Source organism: Somniosus microcephalus, chromosome 11, assembly GCF_052327205.1.
Source record: "Somniosus microcephalus isolate GS21.2 chromosome 11, FLI_Smic_1.0, whole genome shotgun sequence".
Taxonomy (NCBI): Eukaryota; Metazoa; Chordata; class Chondrichthyes; order Squaliformes; family Somniosidae; genus Somniosus; species Somniosus microcephalus.
Genome location: NC_140997.1, coordinates 87,543,741 through 87,571,304, shown reverse-complemented (window position 1 = coordinate 87,571,304; position 27,564 = coordinate 87,543,741). Strand labels below are relative to the sequence as shown.

The following is a 27,564-nucleotide window of genomic DNA, read 5'->3' as shown; positions in this document are numbered from 1 at the left end:
CAGATGTCCATCTCCCTCCCCCCACTAGCAGAGTGTCCAGTCCCCCCTCCCCCACTAGCAAAGTGTCCTGTCCCCCTCCCCCCACTAGCAGACGTGTCCAGTCCCCCTCCCCCCACTGCAGAGTGTCCAGTCCCCCTCCCACACTAGCAGAGTGTCCAGTCCCCCTCCCCACACTAGCAGAGTATCCAGTCCCCCTCCCCCACTAGCAGAGTCTCTTGTCCCCCTCCCCCACTAGCAGAGTGCCCAGTCCCCCTCCCCCCATTAGCAGAGTGTCCATACCCCCTCATCCCCACTAGCAGAGTGTCCAGTCCCCCTCCCCCATTGGCAGAGTGTCCAGTCCCCCTCCCCCACTAGCAGAGTGTCCAGTCCCCCTCCCCCACTAGCAGAGTGTCAGTCCTCCTCCCCCACTAGCAGAGGTCCAGTCCCCCTCCCCCACTAGCAGAGTGTCCAGTCCCCTCCCCCCACTAGCAGAGTGTCCAGTCCCTCTCCCCCACTAGCAGAGTGTCCAGTCCCCCTCCCCCACTAGCAGAGTGTCCAGTCCCCCTCCTCCCACTAGCAGAGTGTCCAGTCCCCCTCCCCCACTAGCAGAGTGTCCAGTCCCCCTCCCCCACTAGCAGAGAGTCCAGTCCCCCTCCCCACTAGCAGAGTGTCCAGTCAATTCAATTTCAATTCCCCCTCCCCACTAGCAGAGTGTCCAGTCCCCCTCCCCCACTAGCAGAGTGTCCAGTCCCCTCCCCCCACTAGCAGAGTGTCCAGTCCCCCTCCCCCACTAGCAGAGTGTCCAGTCCCCTCACCCACAGAGTGTCCAGTCCCCCTCCCCCACTAGCAGAGTGTCCCAGTCCCCCTCCCCCGCCAGCAGAGTGTCCAGTCCTCCTCCCCACAGCCACAGAGTGTCCAGTCCCCCTCCCCCCACTGGCAGAGTGTCCAGTCCCCCTCCCCCACTAACAGAGTGTCCAGTTCCCCTCCCCCCACTCGCAGAGTGTCCAGTCCCCCTCCCCCCACTAGCAGAGTGTCCAGCCCCCCTCGCCCCACGAGCAGAGTGTCCAGTCCCCCTCCCCCCACTAGCAGAGTGTCCAGTCCCCCTCCCCCACCTAGCAGAGTGTCCAGTCCGACTCCCCCACTAGCAGACTGTCCAGTCCCCCTCCCCCACTAGCAGAGTGTCCAGTCCCCCTCCCCCACTAGCAGAGTGTCCAGTCCCCCCTCCCCGACTAGCAGAGTGTCCAGTCCCCCTCCCCCCACTAGCAGAGTGTCCAGTCCCCCTCCTCTCACTCGCAGAGTGTCCAGTCCCCCTCCCCCACTAGCAGTGTCCAGTTCCCCTCCCCCACTAGCAGAGTGTCTGGTCCCCATCCCCCACTCGCAGAGTGTCCAGTCCCCCTCCCCCAGTAGCAGAGTGTCCAGTCCCACTCCCCCCACTACCAGAGTGTCCAGTCCCCCTCCCCCAATAGCAGAGAGTCCAGTCCCCCTCCCCCCACTAGCAGAGTGTCCAGCCCCCCTCCCCCCACTAGCAGAGTGTCCAGTCCCCCTCCCCCCAATAGCAGAGTGTCCAGTCCCCCTCCCCCACGAGCAGAGTGTCCAGTCCCCCTCCCCCCACTAGCAGTGTCCAGTCCCCCTCCCCCACTAGCAGAGTGTCCAGACCCCCTCCCCCACTAGCAGAGTGTCCAGTCCCCCTCCACCCACTAGCAGAGTCTCCAGTCCCCCTCGCCCCCACTACCAGAGTGTCCAGTCCCCCTCCCCCCACTAGCAGAGTGTCCAGTCCCCCTCCCCCCACTAGCAGAGTGTCCAGTCCCCCTCCCCCCACTAGCAGAGTGTCCAGTCCCCCTCCCCCCACTAGCAGAGTGTCCAGTCACCCTCCCCCCACTAGCACAGTGTCCAGTCCCCCTCCCCCCACTAGCAGAGTGTCCAGTCCCCCTATCCCGACTAGCAGACTGTCCAGTCCCCCTCCCCCACGAGCAGTGTCCAGTCCCCTCCCCCACTTGCAGAGTGTCCAGTCCCCCTCCTCCACTAGCAGAGTGTCTACTCCCCCTCCCCCACTAGCAGAGTGTCCAGTCCCCCTCCCCCCACTAGCAGAGTGTCTAGACCCCCTCACCCACTAGCAGAGTGTCCAGTCCCCCTCCCCCCACTAGCAGAGTGTCCAGTCCCCCTCCCCCCACTAGCAGAGTGTCCAGTCCCCCTCCCCCACAAACAGAGTGTCCCAGTCCCCCTCCCCCCACTAGCAGTGTGTCCAGTCCCCCTCCCCCCACTAGCAGTGTCCAGTCCCCCTCCCCCACTAGCAGAGTGTCCAGTCCCCCTCCCCCACTACCAGTCGGTCCAGTCCCCCTCCCCCCACTAGCAGAGTGTCCAGTCCCCCTCCCCCACTAGCAGAGTGTCCACTCCCCCTCCCCCACTGGCAGAGTGTCCCAGTCCCCCTCCCCCGACTAGCACACTGTCCAGTCCCCCTCCCCCACTAGCAGTGTCCAGTCCCCCTCCCCCACTAGCAGAATGTCTACTCCCCCTCCCCCACTACCAGAGTGTCCAGTCCCCCTCCCCCACTAGCAGAGTGTCCAGTCCCCCTCCCCCACTAGCAGAGTGTCCAGCCCCCTCCCCCACTAGCAGAGTGTCCAGTCCCCCTCCCCCACTAGCAGAGTGTCCAGTCCCCCTCCCCCACTAGCAGAGTGTCCAGTCCCCCTCCCCCACTAGCAGAGTGTCCAGTCCCCCTCCCCCCACTAGCAGAGTGTCCAGTCCCCCTCCCCGACTAGCAGACTGTCCAGTCCCCCTCCCCCCACTAGCAGAGTGTCCAGTCCCCCTCCCCCCACTAGCAGAGTGTCCAGTCCACCTCCCCCCACTAGCACAGTGTCCAGTCCCCCTCCCCCACTAGCAGAGTGTCCAGTCCCCCTCCCCGACTAGCAGACTGTCCAGTCCCCCTCCCCCACGAGCAGTGTCCCAGTACCCTCCCCCACTAGCAGTGTCCAGTCCCCCTCCCCCCACTAGCAGAGTGTCTACTCCCCCTCCCCCACTAGCAGAGTGTCCAGTCCCCCTCCCCCACTAGCAGAGTGTCTAGTCCCCCTCACCCACTAGCAGAGTGTCCAGTCCCCCTCCCCCCACTAGCAGAGTGTCCAGTCACCCTCCCCCCACTAGCAGTGTCCAGTCCCCCTCCCCCACAAGCAGCAGAGTGTCCAGTCCCCCTCCCCCCACTAGCAGAGTGTCCAGTCCCCCTCCCCCACTACCAGTCGGTCCAGTCCCCCTCCCCCCACTAGCAGAGTGTCCAGTCCCCCTCCCCCACTAGCAGAGTGTCCAGTCCCCTCCCCCACTAGCAGAGTGTCCACTCCCCCTCCCCCACTAGCAGAGTGTCCAGTCCCCCTCCCCCCACTAGCAGAGTGTCCAGTCCCCCTCCCCCACTAGCAGAGTGTCCAGTTCCCCTCCCCCACTAGCAGAGTGTCCAGTCCCCCTCCCCCCACCAGCAGAGTGTCCAGTCCCCCTCCCCCACAGCAGAGTGTCCAGTCCCCCTCCCCCACTAGCAGAGTGTCTAGACCCCCTCACCCACTAGCAGAGTGTCCAGTCCCCCTCCCCCCACCAGCAGAGTGTCCAGTCCCCCTCCCCCCACTAGCAGAGTGTCCAGTCCCCCTCCCCCACAAACAGAGTGTCCAGTCCCCCTCCCCCCACTTGCAGTGTGTCCAGTCCCCCTCCCCCCACTAGCAGTGTCCAGTCCCCCTCCCCCCACTAGCAGAGTGTCCAGTCCCCCTCCCCCACTACGTCGGTCCAGTCCCCCTCCCCCCACTAGCAGAGTGTCCAGTCCCCCTCCCCCCACTAGCAGAGTGTCCAGTCCCCCTCCCCCCACTAGCAGAGTGTCCAGTCCCCCTCCCCCACTAGCAGAGTGTCCAGTCGCCCTCCCCCACTAGAAGAGTGTCCAGTCCCCCTCCCCCGACGAGCAGACTGTCCAGTCCCCCTCCCCCACTAGCAGTGTCCAGTCCCCTCCCCCACTAGCAGAGTGTCCAGTCCCCCTCCCCCACTAGCAGAATGTCTACTCCCCCTCCCCCAACTACAAGAGTGTCCAGTCCCCCCTCCCCCCACCAGCAGAGTGTCCAGTCCCCCTCCCCCCACTAGCAGAGTGTCCAGTCCCCCTCCCCCCACTAGCAGAGTGTCCAGTCCCCCTCCCCCCACTAGCAGAGTGTCTGGTCCCCATCCCCCACTAGCAGAGTGTCCAGTCCCCCTCCCCCCACTAGCAGAGTTTCCAGTCCCCCTCCCCCATTACCAGAGTGTGCAGCCCCCCTCCCCCACTAGCAGAGCGTCCAGTCCCCCTCCCCCACTACCAGTCGGTCCAGTCCCCCTCCCCCCACTAGCAGAGTGTCCAGTCCCCCTCCCCCACTAGCAGAGTGTCCAGTCCCCCTCCCCCCACTAGCAGAGTGTCCAGTCCCCCTCCCCCACTAGCAGAGTGTCCCAGTCCCCCTCCCCCACTAGCAGAGCGTCCAGTCCCCCTCCCCCACTACCAGTCGGTCCAGTCCCCCTCCCCCACTAGCAGAGTGTCCAGTCCCCCTCCCCCACTAGCAGAGTGTCCACTCCCCCTCCCCCACTAGCAGAGTGTCCAGTCCCCCTCCCCCCACTAGCAGAGTGTCCAGTCGCCCTCCCCCACTAGCAGAGTGTCCAGTCCCCCTCCCCCCACCAGCAGAGTGTCCAGTCCCCCTCCCCCCACCAGCAGAGTGTCCACTCCCCCTCCCCCACTAGCAGAGTGTCCAGTCCCCCTCCCCCCACTAGCAGAGTGTCCAGTCGCCCTCCCCCACTAGCAGAGTGTCCAGTCCCCCTCCCCCCACAAGCAGAGTGTCCAGTCCCCCTCCCCCACTAGCAGAGTGTCTACTCCCCCTCCCCCACTAGCAGAGTGTCCAGTCCCCCTCACCCACTAGCAGAGTGTCCAGTCCCCCTCCCCCCACTAGCAGAGTGTCCAGTCCACCTCCCCCCACTAGCAGAGTGTCCAGTCCCCCTCCCCCACTACCAGTCGGTCCAGTCCCCCTCCCCCCACTAGCAGAGTGTCCAGTCCCCCTCCCCCACTAGCAGAGTGTCCAGACACCTCCCTCACTAGCAGAGTGTCCACTCCCCCTCCCCCACTGGCAGAGTGTCCAGTCCCCCTCCCCCCACTAGCAGAGTGTCCAGTCCCCCTCCCCCACTAGCAGAGTGTCCAGTCGCCCTCCCCCACTAGCAGAGTGTCCAGTTCCCCTCCTCCACTAGCAGAGTGTCCAGTCCCCCTCCCCCCACTAGAAGAGTGTCCAGTCCCCCTCCCCCCACTAGCAGAATGTCTACTCCCCCTCCCCCACTACCAGAGTGTCCAGTCCCCCTCCCCCCACTAGCAGAGTGTCTAGTCCCCATCACCCACTAGCAGAGTGTCCAGTCCCCCTCCCCCCACTAGCAGAGTGTCCAGTCCCCCTCCCCCCACTAGCAGAGTGTCCAGTCCCCCTCCCCCCACTAGCAGAGTGTCTGGTCCCCATCCCCCACTAGCAGAGTGTCCAGTCCCCCTCCCCCCACTCGCAGAATGTCCAGTCCCCCTCCCCCACGGGCAGAGTGTCCAGTCCCCCTCCCCCACTAGCAGAGTGTCCAGTCTCCCTCCCCCCACGAGCAGAGTGTCCAGTCCCCCTCCCCCCACCACCAGAGTGTCCAGATCCCCCTCCCCCACTAGCAGAGTGTCCAGTCCCCCTCCCCCCACTAGCAGAGTGTCCAGTCCCCCTCCCCCACTAGCAGAGTGTCCAGTCCCCCTCCCCCACTAGCAGAGTGTCCAGTCCCCCTCCACCCACTAGCAGAGTGTCCAGTCCCCCTCCCCCCACTAGCAGAGTGTCCAGTCCCCCTCCCCCCACTAGCAGAGTGTCCAGTCCCCCTCCCCCCACTAGCAGAGTGTCCAGTCCCCCTCCCCCCACTAGCAGAGTGTCCAGTCCCCCTCCCCCCACTAGCAGAGTGTCTACTCCCCCTCCCCCCACGAGCAGAGTGTCCAGTCCCCCTCCCCCACTAGCAGAGTGTCTAGTCCCCCTCACCCACTAGCAGAGTGTCCAGTCCCCCTCCCCCCACTTGCAGAGTGTCCAGTCACCCTCCCCCCACTAGCAGTGTGTCCAGTCCCCCTCCCCCACAAGCAGCAGAGTGTCCAGTCCCCCTCCCCCCACTAGCAGAGTGTCCAGCCCCCCTACCCCCACTAGCAGAGTGTCTAGTCCCCCTCCCCCACTAGCAGAGTGTCCAGTCGCCCTCCCCCACTAGCAGAGTGTCCAGTTCCCCTCCCCCACTAGCAGAGTGTCCAGTCCCCCTCCCCCCACCAGCAGAGTGTCCAGTCCCCCTCCCCCCACAAGCAGAGTGTCCAGTCCCCCTCCCCCACTAGCAGAGTGTCCAGTCCCCCTCCCCTCACTAGCAGTGTGTCCAGTCCCCCTCCTCCACTAGCAGAGTGTCCAGTCCCCCTCCCCCCACTAGCAGAGTGTCCAGTCCCCCTCCCTCAATAGCAGAGTGTCCAGACCCCCTCCCCCACTAGCAGAGTGTCCAGTTCCGCTCCCCCCACTAGCAGAGTGTCCAGTCACCCCCCCCACTAGCAGAGTGTCCAGTCCCCCTCCCCCACTAGCAGAGTGTCCAGTCCCCCTCCCCCACTAGCAGAGTGTCCAGTCCCCCTCCCCCACTAGCAGAGTGTCCAGTCCCCCTCCCCCACTAGCACAGTGTCCAGTCCCCCTCCCCCCACTAGCAGAGTGTCCAGTCCACCTCCCCCACTAGCAGAGTGTCCAGTCCCCCTCCCCCCACTAGCAGAGTGTCCAGTCCCCCTCCCCCCACTAGCAGAGTGTCCAGTCACCCTCCCCCCACTAGCAGAGTGTCCAGTCCCCCTCCCCCCACTAGCAGAGTGTCCAGTCCCCCTCCCCCGACTAGCAGACTGTCCAGTCCCCCTCCCCCACTAGCAGTGTCCAGTCCCCTCCCCCACTAGCAGAGTGTCCAGTCCCCCTCCCCCCACTAGCAGAGTGTCTACTCCCCCTCCCCCACTAGCAGAGCGTCCAGTCCCCCTCCCCCCACTAGCAGAGTGTCCAGTCCCCCTCACCCACTAGCAGAGTGTCCAGTCCCCCTCCCCCCACCAGCAGTGTGTCCAGTCCCCCTCCCCCCACTAGCAGTGTCCAGTCCCCCTCCCCCCACTAGCAGTGTGTCCAGTCCCCCTCCCCCACTACCAGTCGGTCCAGTCCCCCTCCCCCCACTAGCAGAGTGTCCACTCCCCCTCCCCCACTAGCAGAGTGTCCAGTCCCCCTCCCCCCACTAGCAGAGTGTCCACTCCCCCTCCCCCACTAGCAGAGTGTCCAGTCCCCCCCCCCACTAGCAGTGTCCAGTCCCCCTCCCCCACTAGCAGAGTGTCCAGTCGCCCTCCCCCACTAGCAGAGTGTCCAGTTCCCCTCCCCCCACTAGCAGAGTGTCCAGTCACCCTCCCCCCACTAGCAGAGTATCCAGTCCCCCTCCCCCCACAAGCAGAGTGTCCAGTCCCCCTCCCCCACTAGCAGAGTGTCCAGTCCCCCTCCCCCCACTAGCAGAGTGTCCAGTCCCCCTCCCCCACTAGCAGAGTGTCCAGTCCCCCTCCTCCACTAGCAGAATGTCCAGTCCCCCTCCCCCCACTAGCAGAATGTCCAATCCCCCTCCCCCACTGGCAGAGTCTCCAGTCCCCCTCCCCCCACTTGCAGAGGGTCCAGTCCCCCTCCCCCCACTAGCAGAGTGTCCAGTCCCCCTCCCCCCACTTGCAGAGTGTCCAGTCCCCCTCCCCCCACTAGCAGAGTGTCCAGTCCCCCTCCCCCCACTAGCAGACTGTCCAGTCACCCTCCCCCCACTAGCAGAGTGTCCAGTCCCCCTCCCCCCACTAGCAGAGTGTCCAGTCCCCCTCCCCCGACTAGCAGACTGTCCAGTCCCCCTCCCCCACTAGCAGTGTCCAGTCCCCTCCCCCACTAGCAGAGTGTCCAGTCCCCCTCCCCCCACTAGCAGAGTGTCTACTCCCCCTCCCCCACTAGCAGAGCGTCCAGTCCCCCTCCCCCCACTAGCAGAGTGTCCAGTCCCCCTCACCCACTAGCAGAGTGTCCAGTCCCCCTCCCCCACTAGCAGAGTGTCCAGTCCCCCTCCCCCAGTAGCAGAGTGTCCAGTCCCCCTCCCCCCACTAGCAGAGTGTCCAGTCCCCCTCCCCCCACTAGCAGAGTGTCCAGTCCCCCTCCCCCCACTAGCAGAGTGTCCAGTCCCCCTCCCCCCACTTGCAGAGTGTCCAGTCCCCCTCCCCCCACTAGCAGAGTGTCCAGTCCCCCTCCCCCCACTAGCAGAGTGTCCAGTCACCCTCCCCCCACTAGCAGAGTGTCCAGTCCCCCTCCCCCCACTAGCAGAGTGTCCAGTCCCCCTCCCCCGACTAGCAGACTGTCCAGTCCCCCTCCCCCACTAGCAGTGTCCAGTCCCCTCCCCCACTAGCAGAGTGTCCAGTCCCCCTCCCCCCACTAGCAGAGTGTCTACTCCCCCTCCCCCACTAGCAGAGCGTCCAGTCCCCCTCCCCCCACTAGCAGAGTGTCCAGTCCCCCTCACCCACTAGCAGAGTGTCCAGTCCCCCTCCCCCACTAGCAGAGTGTCCAGTCCCCCTCCCCCAGTAGCAGAGTGTCCAGTCCCCCTCCCCCCACTAGCAGAGTGTCCAGTCCCCCTCCCCCCACTAGCAGAGTGTCCAGTCCCCCTCCCCCCACTCGCAGAGTGTCCAGTCCCCCTCCCCCCACTGGCAGAGTGTCCAGTCCCCCTCCCCCACTAGCAGAGTGTCCACTCCCTCTCCCCCCACTAACAGAGTGTCCACTCCCTCTCCCCCCACAAGCAGAGTGTCCACTCCCCCTCCCCCACTAGCAGAGTGTCCAGTCCCCCTCCCCCCACTCGCAGACTGTCCAGTCCCCCTCCCCCACTAGCAGAGTGTCCAGTCCCCCTCCCCCCACTAGCAGAGTGTCCACTCCCCCCCCACGAGCAGAGTGTCCGCTCCCCCTCCCCCACTAGCAGAGTGTCCAGTCCCCCTCCCCCCACTAGCAGAGTGTCCAGTCCCCCTCCCCCCACTAGCAGAGTGTCCAGCCCCCCTCCCCCACTAGCAGAGTGTCCAGTCCCCCTCACCCACTAGCAGAGTGTCCAGTCCCCCTCCCCCACTAGCAGAGTGTCCAGTCCCCCTCCCCCAGTAGCAGAGTGTCCAGTCCCCCTCCCCCACTAGCAGAGTGTCCAGTCCCCCTCCCCCCACTAGCAGAGTGTCCAGTCCCCCTCCCCCCACTAGCAGAGTGTCCAGTCCCCCTCCCCCCACTTGCAGAGTGTCCAGTCCCCCTCCCCCCACTAGCAGAGTGTCCAGTCCCCCTCCCCCCACTAGCAGAGTGTCCAGTCACCCTCCCCCCACTAGCAGAGTGTCCAGTCCCCCTCCCCCCACTAGCAGAGTGTCCAGTCCCCCTCCCCCGACTAGCAGACTGTCCAGTCCCCCTCCCCCACTAGCAGTGTCCAGTCCCCTCCCCCACTAGCAGAGTGTCCAGTCCCCCTCCCCCCACTAGCAGAGTGTCTACTCCCCCTCCCCCACTAGCAGAGCGTCCAGTCCCCCTCCCCCCACTAGCAGAGTGTCCAGTCCCCCTCACCCACTAGCAGAGTGTCCAGTCCCCCTCCCCCACTAGCAGTGTGTCCAGTCCCCCTCCCCCAGTAGCAGAGTGTCCAGTCCCCCTCCCCCCACTAGCAGAGTGTCCAGTCCCCCTCCCCCCACTAGCAGAGTGTCCAGTCCCCCTCCCCCCACTCGCAGAGTGTCCAGTCCCCCTCCCCCCACTGGCAGAGTGTCCAGTCCCCCTCCCCCACTAGCAGAGTGTCCACTCCCTCTCCCCCCACTAACAGAGTGTCCACTCCCTCTCCCCCCACAAGCAGAGTGTCCACTCCCCCTCCCCCACTAGCAGAGTGTCCAGTCCCCCTCCCCCCACTCGCAGACTGTCCAGTCCCCCTCCCCCACTAGCAGAGTGTCCAGTCCCCCTCCCCCCACTAGCAGAGTGTCCACTCCCCCCCCCACTAGCAGAGTGTCCGCTCCCCCTCCCCCACTAGCAGAGTGTCCAGTCCCCCTCCCCCCACTAGCAGAGTGTCCAGTCCCCCTCCCCCCACTAGCAGAGTGTCCAGCCCCCCTCCCCCACTAGCAGAGTGTCCAGTCCCCCTCCCCCCACTAGCAGAGTGTCCAGTCCCCCCTCCCCCACTAGCAGAGTGTCCAGCCCCCCTCCCCCACTAGCAGTGTGTCCAGTCCCCCTCCCCCCACTAGCAGAGTATCCAGTCCCCCTCCCCCCTCTAGCAGAGTGTCCAGTCCCCCTCCCCCACTAGCAGAGTGTCCAGTCCCCCTCCCCCCACTAGCAGAGTGTCCAGTCCCCCTCCCCCCACTAGCAGAGTGTCCAGTCACCCTCCCCCCACTGGCAGAGTGTCCAGTCCCCCTCCCCCACTGGCAGAGTGTCCAGTCCCCCTCCCCCACTAGCAGAGTGTCCAGTCCCCCTCCCCCACTAGCAGAGTGTCCAGTCCCCCTCCCCCCACTAGCAGAGTTTCCAGTCACCCTCCCCCACTACCAGAGTGTCCAGTCCCCCTCCCCCAGTAGCAGAGCGTCCAGTCCCCCTCCCCCCACTAGCAGAGTGTCCAGTCCCCCTCCCCCCACTAGCAGAGTGTCCAGTCCCCCTCCCCCCACTAGCAGAGTGTCCAGTCCACCTCCCCCCACTAGCAAAGTGTCCACTCCCCCTCCCCCCACTAGCAGAGTGTCCAGTCCCCCTCCCCCCACGAGCAGAGTGTCCAGTCCCCCTCCCCCACTAGCAGAGTGTCCAGTCCCCCTCCCCCCCACTAGCAGAGTGTCCACTCCCCCCCCACTAGCAGAGTGTCCAGTCCCCCTCCCCCCACTAGCAGAGTGTCCAGTCCCCCTCCCCCCACTAGCAGAGTGTCCAGTCCCCCTCCCCCACTAGCAGAGTGTCCAGTCCCCCTCCCCCCACTAGCAGAATGTCCAGTCCCCCTCCCCCACTGGCAGAGTCTCCAGTCCCCCTCCCCCACTTGCAGCATGTCCAGTCCCCCTCCCCCCACTAGCAGAGTGTTCAATTCCCCCTCCCCCCATTAGCAGAGTGTCCAGTCCCCCTCCCCCACTAGCAGAGTGTCCAGTCCCCCTCCCCCCACTAGCAGAGTGTCCAGTCCCCCTCCCCCTACTAGCAAAGTGTCCAGACCCCCTCCCCCACTAGCAGAGTGTCCAGTCCCCCTCCCCCCACTAGCAGAGTGTCCAGACCCCCTCCCCCCACGAGCAGAGTGTCCAGTCCCCCTCCCCCCACTAGCAGAGTGTCCAGTCCCCCTCCCCCACTAGCAGAGTGTCCAGTCCCCCTCCCCCCACTTGCAGAGTGTCCAGTCCCCCTCCCCCACGAGCAGAGTGTCCACTCCCCCTCCCTCCACTAGCAGAGTGTCCAGTCCCCCTCCCCCCCAGCAGAGTGTCCAGTCCCCCTCCCCCCACTAGCAGAGTGTCCAGTCCCCCTCCCCCCACTAGCAGAGTGTCCAGTCCCCCTCCCCCACTAGCAGAGTGTCCAGTCCCCCTCCCCCCACTAGCAGAGTGTCCAGTCCCCCTCCCCCACTAGCAGAGTGTCCAGTCCCCCTCCCCCACTAGCAGAGTGTCCAGTCCCCCTCCCCCACTAGCAAAGTGTCCAGTCCCCCTCCCCCCACTAGCAGAGTGTCCAGTCCACCTCCCCCCACTAGCAGACTGTCCAGTCCCCCTCCCCCCACTAGCAGAGTGTCCAGTCCCCCTCCCCCCACTAGCAGAGTGTCCAGTCCCCCTCCCCCACTAGCAGAGTGTTCAGTCCCCCTCCCCCACTAGCAGAGTGTCCAGTCCCCCTCCCCCACTAGCAGAGTGTTCAGTCCCCCTCCCCCACTAGCAGAGTGTCCCGTCCCCCTCCCCCCACTAGCAGAGTGTCCAGTCCCCCTCCCCCACTAGCAGAGTGTCCAGTCCCCCTCCCCCCACTAGCAGAGTGTCCAGTCCCCTCCCCCACTAGCAGTGTCCACTCCCCCTCCCCCCACTAGCAGAGTGTCCAGTCCCCCTCCCCCCACTAGCAGAGTGTCCAGTCCCCCTCCCCCCACTCGCAGAGTGTCCAGTCCCCCTCCCCCCACTGCTAGCAGAGTGTCCAGCCCCCTCACCCCTGCACTGCTAGCAGAGTGTCTAGCACCCCCACCCTCAAGCCATGCTCTCTGCGGATCCCCCCTTAGACCTCTCCGCCATACTCTCCTCCTTTAAAAACCTCAAAGCCCATCTCTCTGAGCTAGTCTTTGGTCAACTCTCCCACTCACTCCATTCTTGGCGCAGTGTCTGTTTTCCTTACGTCTTTCTGTAAAGCATTTGGGGAATTCTTTGCATTAAAAGTGCTAAAATAAATGCAAAAACGTAGCTAGCGGCCTCACCTGATGGGTTGCGTGATTTGTTTGATGCTGGGTGTAGAAGGTCCCGTAGACAGCTCCCAGCATTCTTCATGGCCCTGCGTCCAGTTAGTGTGAGAACAACAACTTGCTCCAGTTCAGGGTTAGACACAAAGCTGTGTTTATACAGCACATCCAGAGTCAGACTGCCAGAATGGGGTACAGTACTGAGAACTCCTCCTACACACAGGCAGAAAGCAATTCCATCACCTCGCTGCACAGCACAGAAAATTACTTACTGATGGTTTTCTCTTCTAATTACACTGGTTACAGTTCTGGCGTGAAATGAAGGCCCCATGAGAAACAATGGGCAATGCAACTTCAAACTGATCTGAAAGAAGCTCGAGCCACTGGACTCTAGGATCTCTGATACTGGCCAGAATTTTTCAGACCTTACCTAAGCCCTGCAATGTTTGCTCAGTGTAGGGAGCCACGTGAAAACACAATCCAATCTCAAATTCAATATCGGGGGGAAGCCTGCTCCGCACACCTCCGATTAACCCCTGTTCTGCCAGCTCATTTGCTAACCCTATAGCAGGACAGAAGCACAAAGTGAGTACAGTGCGACATGAAATGCAGTGTGTAAACAGCTGTAATAATTAATGCAGACCAGTGACTGCAGAGGAACTTGTAGCTCGGTTAGGACCTAATGTTGCTGCAAAAACTCAACCAACAGCTCCATACTAGTGAAATATTCCAATTGCTGTACCTTTCAGTAAGCTGACAACGTGGTGGCTCGCATTTTCTTTCCTTATAAGCAGCAAAAAGCAGGGACAGAGCAGCTCAGCAGTGGGAGGGCCGCCAACAGAGTCGCGAGGGGTTAGGGCTCCAGAGCAGCCTGTTCGACAAAACACTGGGATCTGCAACGGCAATGGAAATTTCCTGAGAACTGCATCTCCCAATAAATAATGGGTTGCAAGTTATTCAACTGTTCACTGTCCAGCAGTCCACAAGCCGTTAAATACATTCTCACCAGATACGCTGCATCTCATACTCCCCAACACTACTCATGCACCTTTGTCCTGCACTCATGGCCAGTTGCTATCCCAAGGTCCCTTTTACCTGTGAGGTCCTATCCCACAATGCTATATAGTGGTGAGGTCCCATCTCATGGCCCTTTATAATGATGAGGTCAAATCTCATGGTCCTTTATAATGGTGAGGTCCCATCGCATAGTCTCTTTTACATGTGAAATCGGAACTGTTTAAATATGTCAATTTTTCCCTTAAAAGATGCCATGGTCTCTGCTTCAACCACTCCCTGTGGCAACGCATTCCATACTGCAATAACCCTCTGCCTATACTGCTAACCTGTCTATGTTTCCATGCAGTCTGTTACTTTCCTCCTCACTATGTGCCAAACCTACTTTTCAATATTGTGCTCCCCATTCCCAAGCACAAATCATCTGTGTATACCGAGAACAATAGTGGACCCAGCACTGAACCTTCTAATCTTCTCCACACCGAGAAACACTCATTTACCCTAATTCTTTGTTTCCTTTAATCCATGCTTCTACATTTCCTCATATCATATGCCTGAATTTTTGTAACCAGGCTTGTGTGAGAAAAATGCCTTCTTAAAGGAAATTTACATCAGATCCACAACATTGCCTTTATCTACCCAAACTTTGTTAAATTTGTCAACCATGACTTGCCTTGACAAATCCATGCTGGCTCTCCTTGATTAACTCATGCACAGGAACAGGAGGAGACCATTCAGTCTCTCAAGCCTATTACGTTATTCTATTAGATCATGGCTGATCTGTGCCTCAACTCTACCATCTCTCTCTCTTGAACAATTTCTTCCATACCCTCTTATTGTGACACCTGACCTTCTCCTAGTCTGCCATACCCTTTTACTGTGACCCCTGACCTCCCAGTGTGCCGTACCTGCTTACTTGCAATCCCAAGGCTTCCAGCTCTCTTTGGAGACAACCGAAGGCGTTGCATACCCTGCAGACTGAATCCTCGCTTGGTACACACAGATATTACGTCTCCATAGCAACTCGGAGGCACAGCAGGAGACACCAGTAGAAATATGTCAGCTGGGATACAAGCAAAAGTGAGAAATTCAGTGTTTCTTTCAAAATATAAAGTGACAATTTTTTATGGTGGAGCCTGTAATCTGCGTGTTATTGACAGAGTGCTGAAGGGCACAAAGCAGCAGACACACTAAGCTTGAAAGCATCCATTTCCCATCACTGCATGTCCTCAGCTAGGGACTGCCTGTTCTTCACCAGCAGGGCAGCGGGATTAAGCTGGTGGGCACTGGGTCGCTGGAGGTCATCTCATGCTGCTACCTTTGAACATTGAGAGTCACAGTCATTGGGACTATTTCTGACGGCTCCTCTAGGGCCTGGAGTGGCTCTCGCTGCTAATGCTTGAAAAAGAGGAATATTAAAGGGTCTGGGAGTGAGGAAGCAACTGGGATTAGACAATGTGGCTCATCTGTTGAAAAACAGCGGCGCAGATTTAATGGGCCAACTGGAATGCTACAGTGTGTCACTCTTTATAGGAATGGTACAATGTAATGCTCTTTATAGGAATGGTACAGTGTGTCACTCTTTGTAGGAATGGTGCAGTGTGTCACTCTTTATAGGAATGGTACAGTGTGTCACTCTTTATAGGAATGGTACAGTGTGTCACTCTTTATAGGAATGGTACAGTGCGTCACTCTTTATAGGAATGGTACAATGTAATGCTCTTTATAGGAATGGTACAGTGTGTCACTCTTTGTAGGAATGGTACAGTGTGTCACTCTTTATAGGAATGGTACAGTGTGTCACTCTTTATAGGAATGGCAGAGTGTGTCGCTCTTTATAGGAATGGTACAGTGTGTCACTCTTTATAGGAATGGTACAGTGTGTCACTCTTTGTAGGAATGGTACAATGTAATGCTCTTTATAGGAATGGTAGTGTGTCACTCTTTGTAGGAATGGTACAGTGTGTCACTCTTTATAGGAATGGTACAGTGTGTCACTCTTTAAAGGAATGGTAGAGTGTGTCGCTCTTTATAGGAATGGTACAGTGTGTCACTCTTTATAGGAATGGTACAGTGTGTCACTCTTTGTAGGAATGGTACAGTGTGTCACTCTTTATAGGAATGGTACAGTGTGTCACTCTTTATAGGAATGGTGCAGTGTGTCACTCTTTGTAGGAATGGTACAGTGTGTCACTCTTTATAGGAATGGTACAATGTAATGCTCTTTATAGGAATGGTACAGTGTGTCACTCTTTGTAGGAATGGTACAGTGTGTCACTCTTTATAGGAATGGTACAGTGTGTCACTCTTTAAAGGAATGGTAGAGTGTGTCGCTCTTTATAGGAATGGTACAGTGTGTCACTCTTTGTAGGAATGGTACAGTGTGTCACTCTTTATAGGAATGGTACAGTGTGTCACTCTTTGTAGGAATGGTACAGTGTGTCACTCTTTATAGGAATGGTACAGTGTGTCACTCTTTATAGGAATGGTAGAGTGTGTCGCTCTTTATAGGAATGGTACAGTGTGTCACTCTTTATAGGAATGGTAGAGTGTGTCGCTCTTTATAGGAATAGTACCGTGTGTCACTCTTTATAGGAATGGTACAGTGTGTCACTCTTTATAGGAATGGTACAGTGTGTCACTCTTTATAGGAATGGTACAGTGTGTCACTCTTTATAGGAATGGTAGAGTGTGTCACTCTTTATAGGAACGGTACAGTGTGTCACTCTTTATAGGAACGGTACAGTATGTCACTCTTTATAGGAATGGTACAGTGTGTCACTCTTTATAGGAATGGTACAGTGTGTCACTCTTTATAGGAATGGTACAGTGTGTTACTCTTTATAGGAATGGTACTGTGTGTCACTCTTTATAGGAATGGTACAGTGTGTCACTCTTTATAGGAATGGTACAGTGTGTCACTCTTTATAGGAATGGTACAGTGTGTTACTCTTTATAGGAATGGTACTGTGTGTCACTCTTTAGAGGAACAGTACAGTGTGTCACTCTTTATAGGAATGGTACAATATAACACTCCTTATAGGAATGGTACAGTGTCTTTATAGGAATGGTACAATATAACACTCCTTATAGGAATGGTACAGTGTGTCGCTCTTTATAGGAATGGTACAGTGTGTCAATCTTTATAGGAATGGTACAGTGTGTCGTTCTTTATAGGAATGGTACAATATAACACTCCTTATAGGAATGGTACAGTGTGTCACTCTTTATAGGAATGGTACAATATAACACTCCTTATAGGAATGGGACAGTGTGTCGCTCTTTATAGGAATGGTGCAGTGTTTCACTCTTTATAGGAATGGTACAGTGTGTCACTCTTTATAGGAATGGTACAGTGTGTCAATCTTTATAGGAATGGTACAGTGTGTCAATCTTTATAGGAATGGTACAATATAACACTCCTTATAGGAATGGTACAGTGTGTCGCTCTTTATAGGAATGGTACAGTGTGTCACTCTTTATAGGAATGGTACAGTGTGTCACTCTTTATAGGAATGGTACAGTGTGTCAATCTTTATAGGAATGGTACAGTGTGTCACTCTTTATAGGAATGGTACAATATAACACTCCTTATAGGAATGGTACAGTGTGTCACTCTTTATAGGAATGGTACAGTGTGTCACTCTTTATAGGAATGGTACAGTGTGTCACTCTTTATAGGAATGGTACAGTGTGTCACTCTTTATAGGAATGGTGCAGTGTGTCACTCTTTATAGGAACGGTACAATATAACACTCCTTATAGGAATGGTACAGTGTGTCACTCTTTATAGGAATGGTACAGTGTGTCACTCTTTATAGGAATGGTACAGTGTGTCACTCTTTATAGGAATGGTACAGTGTGTCAATCTTTATAGGAATGGTACAATATAACACTCCTTATAGGAATGGTACAGTGTGTCACTCTTTATAGGAATGGTACAGTGTGTCAATCTTTATAGGAATGGTACAGTGTGTCACTCTTTATAGGAATGGTACAGTGTGTCAATCTTTATAGGAATGGTACAATATAACACTCCTTATAGGAATGGTACTGTGTGTCACTCTTTATAGGAATGGTACAGTGTGTCACTCTTTATAGGAATGGTACAGTGTGTCACTCTTTATAGGAATGGTACAGTGTGTCACTCTTTATAGGATTGGTACAGTGTGTCAATCTTTATAGGAATGGTACAATATAACACTCCTTATAGGAATGGTACAGTGTGTCACTCTTTATAGGAATGGTACAGTGTGTCACTCTTTATAGGAATGGTACAGTGTGTCACTCTTTATAGGAATGGTACAGTGTGTCACTGTTTATAGGAATGGTACAGTGTGTCACTCTTTATAGGAATGGTACAATATAACACTCCTTATAGGAATGGTACAGTGTGTCACTCTTTATAGGAATGGTACAGTGTGTCAATCTTTATAGGAATGGTACAGTGTGTCACTCTTTATAGGAATGGTACAGTGTGTCAATCTTTTTGGAATGGTACAATATAACACTCCTTATAGGAATGGTACAGTGTGTCGCTCTTTATAGGAATGGTACAGTGTGTCACTCTTTATAAGAATGGTACAGTGTGTCATTCTTTATAGGAATATTACAATGTAACATTCTTTATAGAAATGGTACAGTGTACCACTCTTTATAACAACAACAACTTGCATTTATATAGTGCCTTTAACATAGTAAAACGTCCCAAGGTGCTTCACAGGAGTATTAAAAGACAAAAAATTTGACACCGAGCCACATAAGGAGAAATTAGGGCAGGTGACCAAAAGCTTGGTCTAAGAGGTAGGTTTTAAGGAGCCTCTTAAAGGAAGAAAGAGAGGTAGCGAGACGGGGAGGTTTAGGCAGGGAATTCCAGAGCTTAGGGCCTAGGCAACAGAAGGCACGGCCACCAATGGTTGAGCGATTATAATCAGGGATGCCCAAGAAGACAGAATTAGAGGAGTGGGTGGGGGGGGGGGGGGGGGCGGCTGAAGGAGATTACAGAGATAGGGAAGGGCGAGGCCATGAAGGGATTTAAAAACAAGGATGATAATTTTGAAATCGAGGCGTTGCTTAACCGGGAGCCAATGTAGGTCAGCAAGCACAGGGGTGATGGGTTAACAGGACTTGGTGCGAGTTAGGACATGGGCAGCCAAGTTTTGGATCACCACAAGTTTACGTAGGGTAGAATGTGGGAGGCCAGCCAGGAGTGCGTTGGAATAGTCAAGTCTAGAGGCAACAAAGGCATAGATGAGGGTTTCAGCAGCGGATGAGCTGAGGCAAGGGCGGAGATTGGGGCGATTTTACGGAAGTGGAAATGGGCGGTCTTAGGTATGCTGCGGCTATGTGGCCGGAAGCTCATTTCAGGGTCCAATATGACACCAAGACTGAAAACAGTGTGGTTCAGCCTCAGTCAGATGTTAGGGAGAGGGATGGAGTCAGTAGCTAGGGAACGGAGTTTGTGGCGGGGACCGAAAACAATCGCTTCAGTCTTCCCAATATTTGATTGGAGAAAATTTCTGCTCATCCAGAACTGGATGTCGGACAAGCAGTCTGACATTTTAGAGAACATGGAGGGGTCGAGAGAAGTGGTAGTGAGGTAGAGCTGGGTGTCGACAGTGTACATGTGAAAACTGATGCTGTGTTTTCAGATGATGTCGCCAAGGGGCAACATGTAGATGAGAAATAGGAGGAGGCCAAGGATAGATCCTTGGGGGACACCAGAGGTAACGATATGGGAGGTATAGGAATTAAAGGAACGGTACAGTGTGTCACTCTTTATAGGAATGGTACAGTGTGTCACTCGTTATAGGAATGGTACAATGTGTCACTATACGAATGGTACAGTGTAACACTCTTTATAGGAATGGTACAGTGTGTCGCTCTTTATAGGAATGGTACAGTATAACACTCTTATAGGAATGGTACAGTGTGTCGCTCTTTATAGGAATGGTGTGGAGATGCCGGTGTTGGACTGGGGTAGAAAAATGTAAGATGTCACACAACACCAGGTTATAGTCCAACAGTTTTATTTGAAATCACAAGCTTTCGGAGCACTGCTCCTTCGTCAGGTGAAGTGGAGAGATGCATAAAGACACAGCTTATATAGTCAGAGAATAATGCCAGATGATTACAGGTAATCTTTCTAACTGCCATTTATCACACCTCGGCAGAGAGATAATCACAGCAATCAAAGGTGTGAATGGTGTCCAAACAGGTCAGTCAGGAAAACATTACATCAAAGAACAATGAGGTGGGGTCACAAGGGGTCAAATGTTGCAGATGCTGGGGTCTGTATGAAAAACAAAAAACAGACAAAAAAACATTTTTTTTGCTGGCAATCACAGCAGGTCCGGCCACATCTGTGTAGAGAGAACCAGCCAACGACGACTCGAGTCTGGATGACCTTACGTCAGGTGGGGTTACATGTAGCATGACATGAACCCAAGATCCCGGTTGAGGCTGTCCTCATGAGTGCGGAACTTGGCTATCAGTTTCTACTCTACGATTTTGCGTTGTCGTGTGTCTCGAAGGCCGCCTTGAAGAATGCTTACCCGAAGATCGGAGGCTGAATGTCCTTGACTGCTGAAGTGTTCCCCGACTGGGAGGGAACACTCCTGCCTGGCGATTGTTGCGCGGTGTCCGTTCATCCGTTGTCGCAGTGTCTGCATGGTCTCGCCGATGTACCATGCTCCGGGGCATCCTTTCCTGCAACGTATGAGGTAGACAACGTTGGCCGAGTCACATGAGTATGTACCATGTACCTGGTGGGTGGTGTCCTCACATGTAATGATGGTATCTGTGTTGATGATCTGGCATGTCTTGCAGAGGTTGCCGTGGCAGGGTTGTGTGGTGTCGTGGTCGCTGTTCTCCTGAAAGCTGGGTAATTTGCTGCGAACGATGGTCTGTTTGAGGTTAGATGGCTGTTTGAAGGCGAGTAGTGGAGGCGTGGGGATGGCCTTAGCGAGGTGTTCGTCGTCATCGATGACATGTTGAAGGCTGCGAAGAACATGGCGTAGTTTCTCTGCTCCGGGGAAGTACTGGACGATGAAGGGTACTCCCACCATCAAACTCACCATGGACTACTCCTCAGAATCGGTTTCATTCTTGGACACATGAATCTCCATCAAAGGCGGATACCTCAGCCCTTCACTCTACCGCAAGCCCACGGACAACCTCAGGATGCTCCACTTCTCCAGCTTCCACCCTAACCACGTTAAAGAAGCCAAATAGACATTCTTATTATGAACACAGCTAGCTTTTGCAAGACACTTTTATTGAGCACATGTGGACTAGGTACAGTATCTGTAGAGGCATCCATCTTGACTGCTGCCTTGTGGGTAGCCTATTGCCTCATGGGTAATGTAGTCTTAATATACATACAGCTGGGTAGTGTAGTCTCATATACATACAGCTATATACAGCTCTACACAGCTCTACGGCTCCACCTAATGTCCACTATAGAATGACATGTTATTGATCATTACATCCCCCTTTCTTTGAGGTTTAACAAAATCAATATCAATCAACTTTCAAGAAAACAATAAAGATAATATCAGTAACACTTTGTTAGTGCTCTATAAACATAAACATTTTCAAAAGAGTCAACACATTTTGAAAGCTTTACATTGTACTCAAAGATTAAGTCTATCAGGCTTTTTTACTTCACGTGTGGATCTTCTCAACACGGGTAAGTCTGATGTATCTTCATGAGATTGTTCTGGCGGTGAATGACAAGATGCAGTTGTGGCATTGTCATCAATCTGGTCTTGAATAGTCTCTTGTGTTTTTAGGAGGGAACGGCAGTTCCTCCTGAGAATCTGTCCTTCCTCAGTTCTAACAGTGTATGACCTTGGTCCTACTTCCTCAAGAACTGTAGCTTTCCTGTTCCATGGTGGTGTTGGTATGTCAGCTACTATCATTGGTTCCTTTGCTTGTTTGTTTTGGTGTTTCTGACATGTCTCACATTTGCCTATCATGTTCTCAATGTCCTTATTTATGCCAGGCCAATACACAGTGTCTCTTGCTCTCCTTTTGCATTTTTCAATTCCAAGGTGTCCCTCATGAATCCTTTTGAGCATGTCTTGACGTAGAGCCTGTGGAATGACTATTCTGTTCTGTTTTAGTAATAGTCCACTTGCGACACTCAATTCTGACCTTATGTGAAAATATTTTGGACAGGAACCTTTTGGCCAACCATGATGAATGTTCTCTATTACTGTTTGTAATACTGTATCTTTTACTGTTTCTTCTGCTATTTGCTTTGATTTTGTGTCTGACACGGACAGCGCAGCAGTGACCATACTCACATGAACATCCACGTCTTCTTCAGTAGAGCTCACATGACTCATTGTGGGTGCTCGGGATAGTGCATCTGCTAACACTATGTATTTGCCTGGTGTGTAGATCAGTTCAAAGTCATATCTTTGCAGCTTCATCATGAGTCGTTGAATCCTTGGAGACATCTCATTCAGGTTTTTTTTATGATGGCAACCAAAGGGCTGTGGTCTGTCTCAACTGTGAAGGTGGGAAGTCCATATATGTAGCCATGAAACTTTTCTAGTCCAACTACCAAGCCTAGACATTCCTTTTCAATCTGGGTGTATCGACACTCAGTATCAGTCATAGACCTGGAGGCATAGGCAACAGGCTTCCAATCTTCACCCTCTGCTTGTAGCAAGACCGCACCTAGGCCATCTTTTGATGCATCCGTTGACACTTTGATTCTTTGTGTTGGGTCAAAGAAGGTGAGTACAGGTGTGGTTGTCAGCACTGTTTTGAGGTTTATCCACTCTTGTTCATGTCTTTCTGTCCATGCGAACTCATTTGTTTTATGTAGCAGGTCTCGCAGACAGGCTGTCTTGGCTGACAAGTTAGGAATGAACTTTCCAATGAAGTTTATCATCCCCATGATGCGTAGCACTCCTTTTTTGTCAGTGGGTCGGGGCATTTTGAGTATGGTGTTTACTTTTTCCATATCTGGCTCTATTCCTTTACCAGATAGATTATCTCCTAGGAAAGTGACTTCCTGGACGCCAAAGTGACACTTGGCTTTGTTGAGCTTCTGTCCATTCCGGTGTATGCTCTGTAGCACTTTAGTCAGTCTCTCATTGTGTTCTTTCAGTGTGGAGCCCCAGATGATGATGTCATCAACATAGACCCGAACTCCTTCCAGACCTTCAATTATGTGTTCCATCACTCTATGAAAGATTTCAGATGCAGATATTATCCCGAAAGGCATTCTGAGGAAACAATACCTGCCAAATGGTGTGTTGAAAGTACAGTATTTGGTGCTCTCTTCATCCAGTTTTAGTTGCCAAAATCCTTGTGAGGCATCGAGCTTTGTAAAGCATCTGGCACCTGACATTTCACTGGTGATATCTTCTCGCTTGGGAATCTGGTAGTGTTCACGTTTTATGTTTGCATTTAAGTCCTTTGGATCTATGCATATTCTTAGATCATTGTTCTTTTTCTTTACACATACCATGGAGTTAACCCAGTCTGTTGGCTCTTCGACTTTCCTGATGACTCCTAGTGTGGTCATTCTGTCCAGTTCATTCTTGAGCCGGTCATGCAGGGGTGCTGGAACTCTTCGTGGAGCATGTACCACTGGCTGAGCATCCTCCTTTAGCTGGATCTTGTAAGTGAATGGTAGAACTCCAAATCCTTTGAACACATCCTGGAAATTATTCACTACAGAATCCACCAAGTCATCTGGTCTGCTTATGGCACAGTTTATACGGTAGACTCTCTTGACCAGTTCTAAGTCCTCACAAGCTTTGTCACCCAGTAGTGAATGAAGTCTTTCAGCCACAACAGAAAACATGAGGTGATGCACTTTGTCTTTGACTGTCACTTTAAGTCTGCATACACCTAAGCTATCTATTTTCTGTCCATTATAGTCCTTCAGTAGTACTGACTTTTTCTGTATTTTGGGCTTTTCTTTCATATTGTTAATGTCACTCATACTGATTAAGTTTGCTTTTGCCCCAGTGTCTAGTTTCAAGGTAACTAATGCTCCATTTACCTGCAGTGGGATCATCCATTTGTCCTCTTTTACTGCATTAACCTTATGTTCAGCATTGTCCATTTCTGAGGGCTGCACATTTTCTGTATCCTTTTTGATATTGTCACATGACACCATTCCTACAAAAAATGTCTCACTTAAATCAGTGTCCTCAATTACATTAACTCGTTGCCCTTTCTTAGTTTGTACTTTTGAAAAGCATTGTTTGGAAAAGTGATTCTTTCCATTACACTTTGTGCACATTTTTCCAAACGCTGGGCATTGTCTTAACTGGTGTTTGTAACCACAGCGTTTACAATTAAAAATTTCATCCTCCGATTGCTTTTCACTTCTGTTCTGCCCACGTTTCTTCCCCTTGTAGGACACAGCACCGACAGCAGCATTATCACTCATTACAATCGCATCATTATTGATTTCACTGAAAGTCTTCGCGTGCTTTCGAACTAGCTCGCTGGCTTGGCATATTTTCACTGCATTTTCCAAATTTAGTTCGGTTTCTCTCAACAGACGTTCCCTGACTTTTTTATCATGAATACCAAACACAATCTGGTCACGAATCATGGATGATTTCAGCTCAGAGAAATTACATGTCTGTGCTTTCAGTTTCAGATCAGTTATAAAGCTATCAAAAGTCTCATTTTGCTGCTGTGTCCTTGAACAGAACATGTATCTTTCATAGGTCTCATTCTTTTTGGGAGACCAATGTGCATCAAATTTTTTTAGCACATCTTCTAATTTTTCTCAGTTCTCCTCTGGATTAAATACAAATGTATTAAATACCTCTATCGCCTGTGGGCCTGCAACCGTAAGCAGCAACGCTATCTTCCTTGCGTCTGGCTTCGTACCAAATCCGATGGCTGCAATGTAGAGTTCGAATTGTTGTTTAAGAGTCTGCCAATTGTAGTTGATATTTCCTGTGAGTTTCAAACGCTCTGGTGGCTTCAAATTCTCCATGTCGCTTTTCACAATTTTCAGCAGATCTTCACCATCCTGGTACCATCTTATGTTCATTAATAAATAGACATTCTTATTATGAACACAGCTAGCTTTTGCTAGACACTTTTATTGAGCACATGTGGACTAGGTACAGTATCTGTAGAGGCATCCATCTTGACTGCTGCCTTGTGGGTAGCCGATTGCCTCATGGGATACGACGCTCGACTCATCAATCGACAGTTCCAACGGGCCACAGCAAAAAATCGCATAGACCTCCTCAGAAGACAAACATGGGACACAACCAACAGAGTACCCTTCGTCGTCCAGTACTTCCCCGGAGCGGAGAAACTACGCCACGTTCTTCGCCGCCTTCAACATGTCATCGATGACGACGAACACCTCGCTAAGGCCATCCCCACGCCTCCACTACTCACCTTCAAACAGCCACGTAACCTCAAACAGACCATCGTTCGCAGCAAATTACCCAGCTTTCAGGAGAACAGCGACCACGACACCACACAACCCTGCCACGCAACCTCTGCAAGACATGCCAGATCATCAACACAGATACCATCATCACACGTGAGGACACCACCCACCAGGTACATGGTACATACTCATGTGACTTGGCCAACGTTGTCTACCTCATACGTTGCAGGAAAGGATGCCCCAGAGCATGGTACATCGGCGAGACCATGCAGACACTGCGACAACGGATGAACGGACACCGCGCAACAATCGCCAGGCAGGAGTGTTCCCTCCCAGTCGGGGAACACTTCAGCAGTCAAGGACATTCAGCCTCTGATCTTCGGGTAAGCATTCTCCAAGGCGGCCTTCGAGATACACGACAACGCAAAATCGTAGAGTAGAAACTGATAGCCAAGTTCCGCACTCATGAGGACGGCCTCAACAAGGATCTTGGGTTCATGTCATGCTACATGTAACCCCACCTGACGTAGGGTCATCCAGACTCGAGTCGTCGTTGGCTGGTTCTCTCTACACAGATGCGGCCAGACCTGCTGTGATTTCCAGCAAAAAAAATGTTTTTTGTCTGTTTTTTGTCTTTCATACAGGCCCCAGCATCTGCAACATTTGACCCCTTGTGACCCCACCTCATTGTTCTTTGATGTAATGTTTTCCTGACTGACCTGTTTGGACACCATTCACACCTTTGATTGCTGTGATTATCTCTCTGACGAGGTGTGATAAATGGCAGTTAGAAAGATTACCTGTAATCATCTGGCATTATTCTCTGACTATATAAGCTGTGTCTTTATGCATCTCTCCACTTCACCTGACGAAGGAGCAGTGCTCCGAAAGCTTGTGATTTCAAATAAAACTGTTGGACTATAACCTGGTGTTGTGTGACTTCTTACTTTATAGGAATGGTACAGTGTGTCACTCTTTATAGGAATGGTACAGTGTGTCACTCTTTATAGGAATGGTACAGTGTAACACTATAGGAATGGTACACTGTGTCACTCTTTATAGAATGGTACAGTGTGTCACTCTTCATAGGAATGGTACAGTGTGTCGCTCTTTATTGGAATGGTACAGTGTCTTACAGCAATGGTATAATGTATTATTCTTCACGGGTCAGACTGGATCCTAAACCTGTGGCCCTCCACCAAGAGTCAGTCTAAACCACAACCTCCAGGTGGTTCTTCTGTCTGTGTGGTAGGATCTAGTGCATTTACCTTTAATGGTTGCAACAAGTGTAGCGGGTGGCCTGCAGGTCTCTCTGGGGTCTGAGTGGGTTCCTGTACACTGAGGACTGTTAGATCTGTGAATGAAGGATTGGTACACACAATAGGAACAAAATCAGGCTGTGAATCTAGTACATGCATTGTCAACGTTTTTCGAGTAAAATGTTTTTAATTTACTTCTCTTGATTCTTCTGTCAGCTTGGCTCAGTTAGTTGCACTCTTACTTCTGAGTCAGAAGGTCATGGCTGGAATTTTCTGTACCTGGGCGGGTCGAATGCAGGCGGTCGCCGCGGCGGGTAGCGCCCCCATTCTTCATTCCATCCCACTCCTGAGATCAATTTTCCATTAATGGCGCCTATTAAGGCAACCCTGTGCGTTACCCAGCCTTATTAAATGATGCAGGTCTGATGGTATCATCGATGACGTGTTTTTAGCTGGGATATAGCCATGGCCACATTTCCTTTGAAGGTTCATCTAAAATAGTGCAGGCACTGCACTGCACCATTGGAGTGATGCAAAGAGTGGCAAACATGACTGCAGAGAGACAGAGGGCTGCACCCAGATTTTCAGATGACTCCCTTCATATGCTTGTGGAGGGAGTGAGAGCACACATGGAGGTCCTTTTCCTTTCTGATGGGTGGAAGAGACCTCCCCAGCAGACCAAAGGAGCCTGGCTCCAAATAGTAGAGGAGGTCAGCAGGGATGTTGTGAGGAGGACCTGGGTGCAGTGCCGCAAATGTTTCAATGATCTCATTAAATCAGGAAAGGTGAGTGCAAAGCCACACTCAACTTCATCCTGCTATGCCTTTCATCACATCCCCATCACTCTGCCTTCCCAACCCTACTCCTGCACATCCTTACTCACACCAACATACCTTGCATATCCACCCATCCCTCCCTATCTACATTGTCACATCCCCATCTGACTAACCACCCCTCACCCTAATGCAATCATATCAACTAACAACACACAAGAAGGCTACTTGGCATTGCTAACCCACTCCATCATAGTCGCCCTCTAAAGATGTAACCCATCCATTCCTTACACTCATTCCATCACTCTCACTCAACCTTCTCTTCTTTCCCTCCTTGTGGGAAAAGAGAGCCCACAATAAGAGGGAGAGAACCGGAGGTGGCCCTCCATCATTGGCCACCTTAACAGCAGCAGAGGAGTTTGGCTTGGAATTGTCAGGAGTTGCAGAGCAGCTGGAGGTGGGAGATGGAGAGAGGGGGACATCTCAGCAACCTGGTGACAGAATTACATCTCATACAGCCACATGGCTTACAGCAGTCACTCATATGGGGACTGATGTCAGCAGCCAGTGAATGTTCATCATGTGCACAATGGTATCTGTACCCATTCTTGGTATGACATATCTAACTCATCTCTTTACTCTCCCACAGGTCCATTAAGAGCCCGGCCACCGCCCCCCCACCCCCCACTTCACAGGAGGAAGAGCAAGACAACTCCTCAGAAGAGCCTCCAGCCTCTGAGGTCGCACCGTCACCAGACATAAGCAT

The 27,564-nt window shown here is 53.6% G+C and overlaps 1 protein-coding gene across 1 annotated transcript in view; it reads right to left on the bottom strand.

The window, feature by feature from the left end:
• Positions 1–12,295: 12,295 nt before the first annotated feature.
• Positions 12,296–27,564, bottom strand: part of LOC147110699 (uncharacterized) — a 246,681-nt gene continuing 231,412 nt past the window's right edge. Inside the window, exons 16-20 of the mRNA XM_085999950.1 lie at positions 26,035–26,120; positions 14,283–14,437; positions 13,103–13,253; positions 12,791–12,922; positions 12,296–12,573 (exon numbers count right to left, since the gene is read on the bottom strand). Of these exons, the coding sequence (XP_085856076.1) occupies positions 12,296–12,573; positions 12,791–12,922; positions 13,103–13,253; positions 14,283–14,437; positions 26,035–26,120 (802 nt within the window). The remainder of the gene's footprint in view (positions 12,574–12,790; positions 12,923–13,102; positions 13,254–14,282; positions 14,438–26,034; positions 26,121–27,564) is intronic.